At 36.1% G+C, this 14965-nt stretch overlaps 1 protein-coding gene across 3 annotated transcripts in view; it reads left to right on the top strand.

The window, feature by feature from the left end:
• The window catches only part of palmdb (palmdelphin b), a 28609-nt gene that overhangs the window by 2139 nt on the left and 11505 nt on the right, over positions 1-14965 (top strand). Inside the window, exons 2-8 of one of the 3 annotated variants that reach the window (XM_026926282.3) lie at positions 5960-6033; positions 6855-6935; positions 7050-7180; positions 9744-9858; positions 10129-10153; positions 10276-10392; positions 12876-13808. In XM_026926282.3, coding sequence (XP_026782083.3) covers positions 5989-6033; positions 6855-6935; positions 7050-7180; positions 9744-9858; positions 10129-10153; positions 10276-10392; positions 12876-13808 — 1447 coding nt within the window. In that variant the 5' untranslated portion in view covers positions 5960-5988. Of the gene's footprint in view, positions 1-5959; positions 6034-6854; positions 6936-7049; positions 7181-9743; positions 9859-10022; positions 10154-10275; positions 10393-12875; positions 13809-14965 lie in introns of those variants that run through there. The other 2 variants (XM_026926280.3, XM_053234248.1) reach the window with 2 other exon arrangements.

The following is a 14965-nucleotide window of genomic DNA, read 5'->3' as shown; positions in this document are numbered from 1 at the left end:
TATGGGTGAAGCAGTACAAGTTCAAAATGCAAGTGACCACCTGTCAGTGTCTCATCTAATTGTCCACACAATGTTATATTTTTCATTGTGACTTCCAAACGAAGGCTTTTTGTGGATGTGAGCTATTTATGTCAGCCCACAGCAAACTAAATAGGCTATGTAATCCAAATACTAAATACAAAAGCTAAATACAACTAACTGAATGATTTTATTCATAAAGAACAATAAACACCTTTTTGTTGTTTGCAAATCAGATAGATGAAGCGTAGTTATGGAGAAAACACCATATAATTAATAAACCAATTAAATGTCTAGGAAATTGAATTAACAGCCTAAACAAATTGCTGAAATTAATGTCAGGATGGGGATGAGGAATTAGATCGCCATGTCGTAGGGTTCACAAAAGTTCACAAGAATAAAACATATATGATGCAAGTTACTATGTCAGTCAGCTGGAAAAAATATCAAGATGAAAACTATAAGTGAAATCTAATCATAGATCATTCTGAAAATGTCACTGTGCTGCACTATGTACACTCAGTTCATAAAGACCCCCTCCAGCAGCCTTTTTCCACTGGACACCCAGACATTATCCCTGGTGAGGGAGCTCACCCATAGAAAGACTATTTTTACAGCTTAAATACTCCACAGACAAAACGAGTGAGTCCATTAATTCCTGATTACGGCTTTTACGACTTTGTAAAACTCATTGTGTTCTTTGACAAAACCTGATGGCAGAAAGTCTCATTGTTTTTAAGCAGCGGAGTGCTGAAAAGAAGTTAAAAGTCACTGAAGCATGATAACTTGTGTCTCTTAAAAGCTCATTTAAACCTGACGTGTGGAAAGCCACATCATATATATATATATATTTTTAAAAACTTATACTTAAACATATACAAATTTAACAAAAACACACATTTCACAATTTTTGGTACCCCTAGAAACTCTTGTGCACAAATGTAACTAAGACATGTTCCTGTTTATGTTTTACATTTTTTAGGGACATAGTTTACAACAAAAAAAAATATTTTTTTTTAAGATGGACTGTTTAGAAACACTTAACCAGTCATCCACAACTTCCTGTTCCAGTGGGGTGGAATATGAGGTTACACAGAGGCCAAATATCCTTACTCATCAACATGGGGAAGATTAGGGATACACCAGTGAAATGATGTAAAATATGTTGATCATCATAAATCAGGCAATGACTATTAAAAAACAGCTACACACATAAAAATGCCATATCTACTATTAGGGCATTAATTAAGAAGTTTAAATGACCAGAGCTGTAATGAACCTGACCTGCGTGGAAGAGGATGAAAGTGTATTTTCCCACAGGCACAGTGAGGAGGATGGTTAGAGAGGCAAAAATTTCTCCAAGGACCATGTTTGGAGATTTGCAGAAGATGGTAGCATTATGGGTCCCAGTGCTCCAAATGTACAATTTGACACCACCTCCATGCCAACAAATTGTTTGGAAGCTATGCCAAAAGAAAGTCTTGTCTTTGATCCACACTCAAACATAAGTGTCTGGAGTTCACTAGATGCTCCTGGAACCAGGTTCTATGGTCAGATGAGACTCAAGGTGGGTTTAGTGTAAAAAAAAAAAAAAAAAAAAAAAAAAAGCAGGATGGGTAATACAGAAAAAAAAATCCCCACTGTTTGTATGATAGTGTTGTTGTGGGCCTGTTTTTTCTCCAAGGGGTAACCTTGTTAGGATTTATGATGTCACAGATGTCATTAAGTAGAGATTTAAGAATCTGGCTACACCTGGGTCCTGGTTGGATCTTCTAGCAGGACAAACACCAAAACATATTCATGATCAAATCAACATAAAAATGCTTCAATGACAACAGAATCAAGCTTGTGGAATTGAATAGGCTCCGCTCGGCTGGTTGAGCTAATGTCACGCTCCTCACCTCCCGTCGACACCCAGTGTTTTGTAAACTATGTTAGAAACAGAACATTACTTTTGTTTATAGTCCAGCATTATTACAGTAACATATAATGAGAGGAATTGATTTGATTCGATATCATAGCAGCACACCTAACCACACCTCTTTTTAATGTATACAGGAGAACCCAACCCTTTTTACAACTACGCTGCACTGCATCATGTCACCACCTGCACCAGTCATCATCAAAATACACAGAATACACAATATATTATTTTTGCATTCGCACCATGAATCAAAGATAGGTGTCAGAGAGTTATGTGCTAATTGTGCTCTTATTTATTCTGTTGGTTGTGAATAGTGGAAGCATTTTTGGTTTTAAAAATGCAAAATAATACAAAATAATACAATATAAAAGTCAAGTAAGTGCCTTTGTTAAGTAAAGTAGCTGTTATGAAGTGTAATACAATTCTGGATTGGCCTACATCTGGTTTACTCAAAATCTACTAAAATATCAGTTTTTAGATTTAAAATAATAGGATACCATGTAAGTTATATTACATAAAGGGTGCTCAATATACAAAGTTATATTCAGAAACCTAAGCATTCACATTACCCCAGAAAATGTCCGGAAACCAGCTGCTCTAATATTTTAGGTAGGCTTAATGAAAAAGTGTATGTTATAAAAAAGAGAGAGAGTACATTTTGAAGTGGAATAATTTCTAAAGCTGTTTGTTCATTATATAAATATATGTTCATGTAATGAGCCATCTCTAATTCGAAGGAAATTACTATTGTGTGAGAACTTTAACATTTATTTACACAGTTTTTAACAAGGCTCACTAAGCTAACACTAAACTACTGTATTATGGCAATACAGAATGAACTGGAAGACACACTTACAGTGGTTAAGACAACAGTGCTCCAAATATCTCAACATACAAGTGAAGAAACACAAGTAATTATAAAATTGTCTCTCTTGAGACAGAAATAGCAGAATTAATGTCAGTTAATGCTATTACAGCATATATTGCAGTCAGTACATCAACATAATGTTCTGAGGTAAGTAGCTCTATGGATAGCAGTCTAGCTAGCAAGTGATTGCTCTACATGTAACTTTAACACTTCAAAAGAAAACATTAAAAAAAAGCCACAGTTAAAAACTAATTAAAAAGTCTTTTAAAAAACCATCCAAATTGAAAAATTATATATTAAAATCTGAATTCTGAAGTGCTAGTAAAATTGACTAGAAAACTACAATATTAGCTAGTTGTTTAGCTAGCTAGCTAGTTAACTTTACTTCATCTGAACATTCATACCCCATCAAACATAAATTAAAGTCTTTATTTTGTATTTTATATGTTAAAATAAGACTAACACTATGAATAAGTAGCTTAATTAAATAACTAATAATATGTTCAACCTGTGCTACCTCTCCCCCCTTAGAGACTGTATAGTGTACTACTGTTTTTTTGCTTTAACTGTATTTAACTAAGCAAACCATATTACTTAGTTAGTTCGTGAGGCACAACCATGGGGTCCATGATTTTTAATTTTTTTTTTATTTTGTTACAGTGGTGGAAATCACAACTCACCTTTACCTTATTTTATTTATGACTGAGTTCTTAGTCTTGTAATTATTACCATGTTTTACTGGTCAACTGAATTGAATGAGTTTAATCCAAACCATTATAATTTAAAAAATAACTAAAATTACTAATTAAATTTTTTTTAGTTATTAATAACTTAATAACTAAAAAAAAGTCAGCCTATAAAAATTGTTAACTTGCTCTTAATGTGTTCTGGTGGTGAAACTTTCAGGAATAAAAAGCTCAATGGCTCCAATAAATAAAAAGAATGTTAATGTATGTTTGAATAATGAGCCTAATAGTAGTGGATTATGTTCATGAAATAAATCTCTACTGAGGAGGTATGTGAATTTTATTTTACACTTAAAGGGGTCCCTGGCTCCAAAATGTTGGCCTAACTGACTTTGTGGTGGTGACTTTCACATAATCGGAATGTCACACATACTATATTGCCTTCACCAAAGTACCCTTGGAGAACCATTTTTTTCTTAGTGTACACCACTTACACATATTGTACCTTCCTTCATTTTTTACTTCATGGCGCTACAAAGAGACATGAGACAATTTTCACTTGTTCTTGGTGTGACAAAATATGCTAATGGTAACAGTCTGAGGTGCACTTTCCCTGATGTAATGAACTTTAACTTAAAATAATAATCCCTTGAAAGCATTTTTCACAGGGCCTGGGCAGAAGGATGATTATAAGAATGACTTTTCATTTGAGAATTGTTATATATTATGTATGTTATATATTAATATATATTAAATATACATGTATCCTTGAAACATATGAGTAAATATTATATAAATAATGTTCTGAAAGAAGAGGGAACATACATAAAATTCTATAACCATGGTATGCAAATGTTGGTGTATGCGCTCCTACACATAAAATGCATCAGTCAGATGTATGCAGTGTTTTGAGCCATAGAGATGTGTCATCCACACACTGAATTGTTGCATACTAATCATTCCACCCACCCACCCATCAAAAAAAAAAAAAAAACCCACTCACGTACACATAAACACTGAACACCAACGTAAGTGCAAACTTGTGTATCACTTCATGTAGCCAGTCTCAACAAATTTAGACTCAACTCAGCTGGAGTTCTATAATTCACTGCTGTTACTGAGCACACGTCTGACAGGTGCTTTAAACCAGTTGGAATGCTGGTGTCAAATGGACACTGAACTCAGCCAAGTGGTAGTTTGTTTTCACTACAATGCTGAGAGAGACCCAGACACACGCTTTAACATGCTGTAAATCAACCCTCCTGGTGGAGGATCTAGTATGGATGCTCGACCCTGCTTTTCCTATCCTGTACCTTCAGTAACATTTACAGTAATGTAGTCTGTATGAATGTGTCAACACACAACAGAATATTGTAATTTCAGCATGGGGAACTTATGAGTGCTTATTGGATTCCACTAAAACATGAACGTGTTTGGAAATATTTGATGCAGAAATAACTTTAGGAATCTCTGCTGTATTAATTACCCTGAGGAGTATTGTTTGACATTGAAACCTTATATGACCCTCTTGTACTTGGTGTAAATCAATGTCCTATTTATTTCCCAGTTCTATTATTGACTGGTATTCACAGCATCCATCACTGAGGAGGACTCTTATGCAGGCATGTTTCATAACTGCACATTGTTATTTGAATGCCTTTTTCTGACACTGTAATCATATATCTTGCTTGTCATAGGTTGATCTTTGAGTGACAGAAGTGAGGCTTCACGTCAGCAGACTATTGCTAACATGAACAACATACCCTCTGTCATTCTTCATATCCATCCATCACAAACTGGCCTTGAATACAGCACATGGATGTATATGAGAAATATTTATAGCTCAAATATGTACAGAGCATGTTCTGGAAATGTTACAAAAGGTTAGCAAGGCTTAGAGTATTGGGTTATGTTCTTGGAACAATAATTTCTATGACAGAACTTAAATAAACACGTATTGTACCATGATACAGATTAATGTACTGTATGACATTTTAAGACATTGTTAATGACATTGGCTACTATCTTTACTGATACACTGACATTTATTTGCCTTCTCCTGTTACGGGCATGGAATTTGTTGCCTCTTTATCCCTTATTCATTGGCACCCAGTAAACTGAGATTGACTATGTCACCTCCCAAGTTGAGGTCTTAGTTTTCCAGGCCCTCAGCTCATCAAGCTGGAAAAATCTGACATGTGACATGTCAGAAAAACACCTCATGTCTACTCTTTCAATTTGACAGTGCAATAAATCATCCCTCAGAGAGAGCACTGTTACAGAAAATTCTTGCACCTTTCACCCCCCACCTTTTGCTTCCAAAACCCACAGATTTTCCAGCTTTACCCAAGAAAGTGTGCCCCCCTTTACCAACCATCCACCCACTCATTGTCTAATTTTGGCTTCTTTTCTCTTGCTTTCTGCCTGTACCCCATTCGCTCTCCGGCTATATGCTTCGCTCAGACGTGATTCTTTCTCAGCTCTCTGTCAGTATGGAGGAGGCTGACCTATTGCGGGAGAGACTACAGGCCATCACAGTGAGTATAGTACTAGACTACATTTTCATATTGTTATTGTAAATTTCAATGTATTGTACTGTTACACAATCAGAGTCTAAATTTTTAATATTGTGAAATTTAGGGATACAGGGTTTAATTAGGGTATATCAACTTAACTATTCCATGATTCAAAACTGAAATAAAGGCAAGCCAAATTATGTTTCTGTGGCCAAATTATGTGCAATGTCATACTTGTGATGGCGAAGTGCTTTAATACAATTTGTGTCCTCTGTTTATGTGCAAGATAATGTGTTATGTCAGTCCATATCCCATGAATTCATGGCATAAAATACATCAGTGGATCCTAAATTGCATTAAAATGTGTCAAAATGATACAGATCCCATATTTCAGACCAGTATGTGCCCAAATGATGCTTGGTATTGATTTAGAAAATACTTAGTTTAATTCTTAGCCTTATAGTCCATTTGCTGGATGATATAAATCTAATTGTTCTCGTCATAGCATAAAAATGTCAATTTTTATGGGAGTGGAAAATTAATTTGTGTTTTCTCCATGATTTCTTTCATTTTCTGGAAATTGTGTTCAGGCCAGTGTTCAGGTTATGTTTCATACATTCTTGTTGCTCCAAAATCATCTCATTTCAACAGGATTAGAAAACTTTCTCCATATTTTGCACATCAAAAGTATCATAAAGAAGCAGCTATAGTAAGTCACCATTGAATGAGTCCAGTGGAAGAAATATACAGAACTCACATCAGCTTAATAGAACTGAACATATTGATTGTTTTCAGGATTCTGAAGACTAATATGTTTTTTGTTGGTCTATGTGTTGAAACAGGAGAAAAGAAGAATACAAGAGGATATTGCAAAGAAAAGGAGAGAGATTGAGGAAGAGAAATTGAAACTTCAGTATCTAAAGGTATATAATGTTCTACAGTTTTATGTTCTTGTAGGACTTATTTGAGATTCTGTAGTTTTAGGCCTTGACCTAGGTAAGGTCTATAACAGAGAAATCTCCCTGTTGTCCAAATAGAAAAAAGCCCTGCGGGAGCAGTGGCTCATGGATGGCCTGAGTGGTCACAATGAGCAGGAAGAAGAGGCCATGAGGGCACAGGCTCAAGAGGAGCAGCAGCAGGCCATGCTCTTGCAACAACAAATCTACAGGTACTCCAAGCAATAGGACTGCTTCAGTTTTTGTGTATCTATTTCTGTTATTCTGTTTATGAGTGCATGTGTGGACTTCATCACATGTAGTCTTCAGGCTTTAACACAATTCAATTCAGTTTTATTTATATAGTGCTTTAGCAACAGACACTTCACAAGGCAGCTTTACAGAAATCCAGATGTAGATATAGATCCTACGTGAGAAAGCCAGGGTGACCGTCAGATGAAATGAAGAAGAAACCTTGAGAGGAACCAGACTTAAAAGAGAGCCTTTTCTGGGTGACATGGGATAGTGCCATTATAAATCATTACCGTATAGAGGTGTAAAAATGTAAAGGCAAACAGAAAAGTAAAGGAAAAGTAAAGGAAGTAAAGGCAGTTGTTCAGTGTGAGCATTTTGGAGTCCTGGGATGAGCACAGCTACAGTGGTTTAGATACACAGAATCAAGGGTGTGTCTTGGGCATAAACTGTTTTTGGGAAATCTTTAGAGTGTCCATGTAGGACCATCCACAGTAGCAGAAGGTGATTCACAAGTGCAGAACCTCCAAGTAGATGTAGTATCAGGGTGAATTGGGCAAGTCTGAAGGGTGAGTGGAGCCATAGCAGTAGAAGTGTGTCAGGATCAAGCACCTGCATCATGTCAGGCAGCAGGACTACACATACAGCTCAATAGCGAGAGAGAGAGAGAGAGAGAGAGAGAGAGAGAGAGAGGTTATTAGATGTGCTCTAATCCTAGAGTTTTTTAAAAGGGACTCCAGGAGGTCTAACTATGACAGCATAACTAAAAGGGAATGTGAGAAGGTAACAGAGGCATGTATGCACCCTGGGATACTTCACCATCAACAAACCTGAGAGATGTGTGACAGCATCAGAATATCCCAGTTTACCAGAACTCTCAATACCCATGAACCTCTAGATCTATAGCTTTACTTTTAGCTTTAGAGAAAACTATATAACAAAATATATGATTAAACAAATAAGTTTTTAAACGAGATTTAAGAATGAGGGCTTTGCAGGAAAAAGATCTGCACCCTGCTGAAGTCTTCATTATTCTAGGTAATAATCTCTTTATTCTTGAGAGGAAAGTGATTGAGAGGATTATTTAGGCAGGATTACTCCCAGTTATGACAAATTTGTGTTACTGTGTTACTATGACATTTTCTGTTCTACTGTGTAGAATTACATATTCTGTCTACTTACAACAGTTCCACAATAACTGATGAATGACTGAGAAATAATTATTAAATAACTAATCAAGGAAACTGTATTCAACTACTGAGATCTCAGAATGAGTCACTCCAAAAAAACTGAAGAAAATTGACAGTCAAAGTAAACACATTAACAGCTTCATTTCCACCTATCCATTATATTAGTAAAGACAAGATAATGCAGTCTATAGCCAGGTCACAGTTCATGTCACCACAAATCCGTAATTTCCACAAATGGCTTGATTTCTTGTTTCTTCCCAAACAAAAGAGAATAAATTGAATACTTTAGCCTTGAGAATCTAGCTTAGTGAACTGTCTGGGCTCTGATCACTAAAAGCAAAAGCAATCTGGAGGAAATCTCAGGAGGCAACTCATCTTTATTTTTTTAAATAAATGTTTCTATCACTGAATTTCAAAGTCATGCCCCCAATCACAGCTTTGCAAAACAAGTTTTTTGTTTCCACTCCACTGTTCAACTATCTGTGACCAACAACCTGGAGGGTTAGTTTTAAATAATGGCAAATCATCCTAGGAAAATTATTACAAAAGCTTTCTATTCACATTGAATTTGTGAGTGTTGGTCAGTTGTGCATGCCAGGACTAACTGAGATAGACAGAGTGTTAAGATCAAGTCCAAATGAAAATGAGACTGAGACAACTCTATGTCAGTAAAGAAAAGGTCTCAAGACCGGACTTGGGTCCAAGACCAGGCTTGAGTTCTACAGCCCTAGTGTCTAGGGGCCGGAATCTAATAATTACTGAGGATGCATGCTATGTCACATATAACTATATAATAAATATATATTTATATATATATTTCCAATGCAGTAATTAGTTTCACATGTCTCAGAGGAGGTACATGTTATACCTTGCCTCTCAGATTGGTAATACAGATGCTTTTTTTTTTTAAAATCCCTTCATATATTTTTTATGTATATATTTTTCTTATATTTCATATTTTCTTTATATTTTTCTTTATATATATTTTATGTATATATTTTTCTTTATATTTAATATTTTTCTATATTTTCTTTTTTATGTTGGAACAGTTGTATAAACCATGTCACTGCAAGTCGTACTGTGTATGGTTATGCATGTGACAAATAAAATTTGAATTTGATTTGAAATTTGAATAGATAACAGATTAAAAACTAGCACTAACACTGGGAGAAAGATTAGTAATAATAATGTGTATGGTTGAGGAAAATTTGTTTATTCATGTCATAAAATGATTGTTAATGAAAACGAATTATAATGTAATATTAGCTTTGTAATATTTATTATTATTTGGATGTTACTGCAGGATATAATTTCTGGACTGTACCTTATTCTATTTTTTTCACGTGTTCTGCAGAATAGAGAGTGAGATTGAGGATCTTGAAACAGAGGAGATGAATATCTCAGCAAATGAAGAGCTCATTTTAAAGCGGCTGAAGGAAGTGGAGAGGACGGCTGAGGACATTATAAAGGTATTGCGTGGTTTATTCATTTGCCCATGTTTGAAGGTTCTGAAGACTTACTGCAGCATTCTGGGTTACTTTTGGCCAACAGCTGATGGGTCAATAGTATAAGGTGTGCTTTGGTTTTGTACTGACTGTTACAAAACTATTGTTTGCAATCTCTTGGCTGTCAGAATGGACGGAAGACAGTTTGGCGAAGGGTGGATTAATCATGTTATTTTGCTTGATATCTTCACATCATGTTGTGTTTTTATATCCACCAACTGTATTTCTACACAGGAAGTAAATGGCGATGTGCAAAGAGGTAAAAATCCTTCCTTGTTCTGGTTGTTAGAACTTAGAACATATTGCTATTTTACAATAACATCTGATTAATACAAAAACATCTGATTTATTATAGTAATATCTTATTCATTGTTTTTACAGAGATGATTCAATACATCTACTCCACAATACCTGATATTCCTGAGTCATATACCCCAACCCTTATGAGAAGAATCAACACTCCAGAAAAGGATTCTGATAGTGAAGCACAGAAAGAGGGTATGCTTTAACTTCTCTGCTTTATTTGAATAATAATGATGGCCATTGAGACTATATCAGAACACAAAATAAAGAACTAAATACACTGCAAATCAAGTTTTAGACATCTAGTATTTTTATTACAGTTAATTCTATTAATAAAGGGCAATTATATAATGAAATGCATTAAGTAACTGTTCCACCAAAGACGTAAATCTTTGTATTTACAGACTTGTTAATTGTCTGCTCTTAAATCCTAATGGGACATTTAGGGCTAAATTACCACTTCATTAAAGGCCAGTGCACATGGAGGGTAAAGCAGTTACGCATATAGATAAATGACTTATAGAGAGTGCTAACAGCAATTAGAAGACAAATATACACTCTGTGCTAAAACTATCTAATTAGAGTGTTCCAGGTCTAGACCTTTGTCAATTAGTTCTAGCCTTTCCAATTTAAAAAAGGCACAAACATTTCTTCATTCACTTAGTCATTTAAATTTAAATATAAGTTTGATTTGATTAGTCTTATATATATATATTCCAGTTATTTCTCGTAAATTTCATCAATACATTCTTTTCAATTTTCCAGAATTGGCTTTCACACATTTCAATTCTCTCATGGATAGAATGGCAAAATGCTTCGCCATTGCTGTATTTCTTCTCTTTCTTTGATGTGTGTTGGCTAAATTGAAAGGTGTACATTGGCTGAAACATGCCATCACAACACCCCTATGACTGTCTTTAATATGCAGCTTTCTTATGGCGGTTAGATCCCGAATAAGAGACAGTGGTGGCAAGGAAAACCTCCCTGATACAACATGTGTTAGAAACTTTGAGAGAACCCGGACTTATAAAGGAACGCATCCTATAACAGGATTCTGTTTATTTCAATATAGTCACATAGCAAAAAGGTAAACAGCATTATATGTGTTGGAAGGACACGAAATATTGGGTATGATCATATTGTTAATATGAGTGCTAATATGAGAACAGGGTAGTGTTTATATTAATTAGAAGTATCCAGGTGAAACCCACTGAATCAGAAAGATGAGTCTTAGGTATCAATTGTTTTTTGGGGGTAAGTGCACATCTTTAGGATATCCATGCACTTTTTGGAGGTTTCAGCACTTGTGATGCAGGAGGTGAATCACAAGTGCTGAAACCTCCAGTAGCAGAAAGAACAGAACATAATAAGAGCATCTGAATGAATCATGCACGCTAGGTGGGAGAGAGGGGCCACAGCAGGAAAATGTGTCAGAATCAGGTACCAGCATCACATCAGGAGGCTGTAGAACACATGCAGCTTGGCATATAGAAAGAACACATTATTAGATAGAGCCCTGAAAGGATGTAGACTGTGATCAGAGTTCAAGCAAGTACTCCAGCAGGTCTAGCTATGACACAATGAACAAGATGAGGGTACTGTATAGTGTGAGCATCATGCCAGTCCACCATCAACAAACATGAGTGATTACGTGATAGACAAGGTTGACAACATCAAAACATCCTAGTTTACTAAAACTCTCAATGCCCATGACCCTCCTGAATCTGCATCATTACTTAAAAGAAAAGCTATTTAACAAAGTCCTTGACTAAACAAATAGGATTTCAGCTTAGACTTAAAGATCCCTAACACTATTGGAAGGCTGATCCGTAGCTGGAGGCTTTTTAGGAAAGGCAAGGCAAATTTATTTATATAGCATAATTCACATAAGGCAATTCAGGATGATTTACAAACAAAATAAATATAAAGATGATTGAAAAAATGTTTTCATTATTCTAAGCACTGACAAAAAACCTGCACCTTTTGATAATAAAACTAAAAGTTCACTCAGTATGCTTCACACTGCCACGAAGACGCTTCAGCTGTTTTCCATGGACTACACCAACACACATTGTACACACACACACGCGCGCACTACAGTGTAAACCCGTATGAGGATGGGTTCTCTGTTGAGCCTGGTTCCTCTCAAGGTTTCTTCCTATCACCATCTCAGGGAGTTTTTCCTTGCCACCGTCGCCCTGCTTGCTCATCAGAGACGACACACACACACACACTTCACTTTACTTTTGTTTGTGTAAAGCTGCTTTGAGACAATGACCTTTGTAAAAAAAAAAGCGCTATACAAATAAAAATGAATTGAATTGAATTGAACTCAGGTAGTGTGCAGGGAGACCATTTAGTGCTTTCTAGGGTATCAGTAGTATTATCCAATCTATTTTACCAGGAGCCAGTTTAGTGTGGATAAAGCATTGGGAATATGTCAGACTTTCTGGTTCTAGTGAGAACTCTAGCTGCTGCATGCTGCACTAACTTTAAGCTTGTTTATATACCTACTGGAACATCCAGACAGTATGGCATTACAGTAGTCTAACCTTCAGGTTACTGGAAAAAGGTCATTGATAAGCATCTGCCTGGAATGTTGTTCAAAACCATTTGAATGGCAGTGTATAGAGTAAACCAATTGCTTGACTTAAGCTAACTTAACCTTTTTCTTCCAGCCATTTACGCCATGGAGATCAGTGTGGAAAAAGACCTGCGCACAGGCAAAAGTCAGGTTCTCTCCACTGCCTCAGTCACCCCACAGGAATTCCAAGAGAAAGGTATCAAAGTCTATGATGATGGCAGGAAGTCGGTCTATGCTGTACAGTCAGCTGGGAAGGAGTCTGAGGATGCAATTGATGAGTTGAGCCCTCTAGAAGTGGAGGAGCTTCTAAGAAAAGCCACAGCAAAGAAAGACCCAACTGATGTGGAGTATCATGAGCCTGTTTTCTCCAGCCCTTACAGCAGGTCATCTACTCCTCAAAAAGTGGAGCGAGGGATGGTTAGCCCAGGACCCAATGGGTTCCACATACAGGGCAAGACTCCCAGCCCATTACAGCCTGACAGTCAAATCTCTCAACATCAAGAAGATGCCAAAGCCATGCTTTCTCCTACTCCAGATCATGTGAATTATCACATGTACAAGTATGCTGTAAATAGACAAGGATCTGATGGTGTGCACACAAATAAAGCAGAGCTCATGCAGGAGCTTAAGGAACAGAAAAGGCTCATTCCAGTGTCTGATTCACAACTGGGATTTGAGAGATACTCCCCTTTTAATCCAAGAGAAGACGTTTGCTTCTGTGTAGAGAACTCTTTCCCATCTGAGATGGATTGCAATGAGCCTGTCACTATGATTTTTATGGGTTATCAGAATGCAGAGTCAGATGAGGAAAATGATGCGATCCAAGCTGAACTGGTGGTAATAGGCGATGAGGAAGAAGATGATGAGGAACCATCTCTGTCATACCATCCACAAGGCTACCATAGCAAGGTCTTCCAGCCCAAGAATGATAATCTTCATCGTTCAGAAGTCAGGCACGGTTTTATCAAAAGTCCCAGCTCCGGAGGACACCTTACGAAATATGGGACACAAAACACAGAAACCTCAGGTATAATCAAACGGCAATGTGGCATCTAACAGCATGATGTATCTAACCTTTCTGTAATTGTATATGTGCATTCAAGAGCAATTTCTACATGCCTGCTGAACTAACAATGCATGCCATATTTATGTAGTGACCTAGGAGAACCCTTTGCATAGTGAAAATTTTGACATTTTCGTCTATATATAGTTCTGAAAAATACAGACTTTCCAGAACTGAAATATTTCTCTTTTGCTTGTATCTCAACCAGATACATACAAGAGGAGCATCATGGATATTTTGACAGTTGGTACCTGATTGATTAGGTTTATATCCATTTTGCTCCAACATGTAACTATCCAACAACCTGATCAAAGCATTACATTCATTATGTGAGGAAATATTACTTAGCCAGGAAGGTTTTAGACATCTTTAGGCAGACTGACTAGTTTTTAACCATTTGGTCAGCTGAGAAATATGTTTTGTTAAAAACAACAAACAAAAAATAACCGTTCAAAATATGAACATGGTTTACACAGAACAGATAAAAGTTTGCATTGTTTGTTTCAGTAGGTGTGCTCTTCTAACAGTTATGCTCAAATGCGTAATGGCTCTTGACAAGTAGAGAAGATTTAGCTTCTCTCAGTGGACACAGTTAGTATGTAAATATCTTGTGGAAAAATGCCAGAGCATCACAAAATAAAGCAAATACTTTATCTATAAATGAAGAAATCTTTCTATGTAAAAAAAAAAAAAAAAAAACCTTCTCTGTATGTTTGAATATTCAATGAAATATTTATTGATTTCTTTATTTACTGATTTATTTATTTGCCGGTATTTTTCAATAACATAATAATGATTGTCTTTGTTGTTTTTTCCTAATAAATTCCAATTTTGAAAAATGCCTCACGCATTATTTACCCAGCTATAACTAATAATTTAAAAATGGAAGGACATGGAAATTTACTGATTCAATTCCATTTCATGGTCAATTTTTTTGTCATAATGGTTTTGAACATTTGTCTGTTGTGTCTATTGGTATTTCTGGGTCCAAGCACTCAACCATTTTCTTGAGTCAGGCAATGCGTCTTTTGTTACTTTTCCCCTCCCACAGACATCCACATGGCCAAAGTGGGATTGAACGTCTGTCTGTGTCCTGTGCAAAAGAATAATGCACAGTATTT

This window comes from Pangasianodon hypophthalmus, chromosome 1 (assembly GCF_027358585.1).
Source record: "Pangasianodon hypophthalmus isolate fPanHyp1 chromosome 1, fPanHyp1.pri, whole genome shotgun sequence".
Classification (NCBI taxonomy): Eukaryota; Metazoa; Chordata; class Actinopteri; order Siluriformes; family Pangasiidae; genus Pangasianodon; species Pangasianodon hypophthalmus.
The sequence above is the reverse complement of the archived record's forward strand: the minus strand, read 5'-3'. Positions and strand labels throughout refer to the sequence as shown.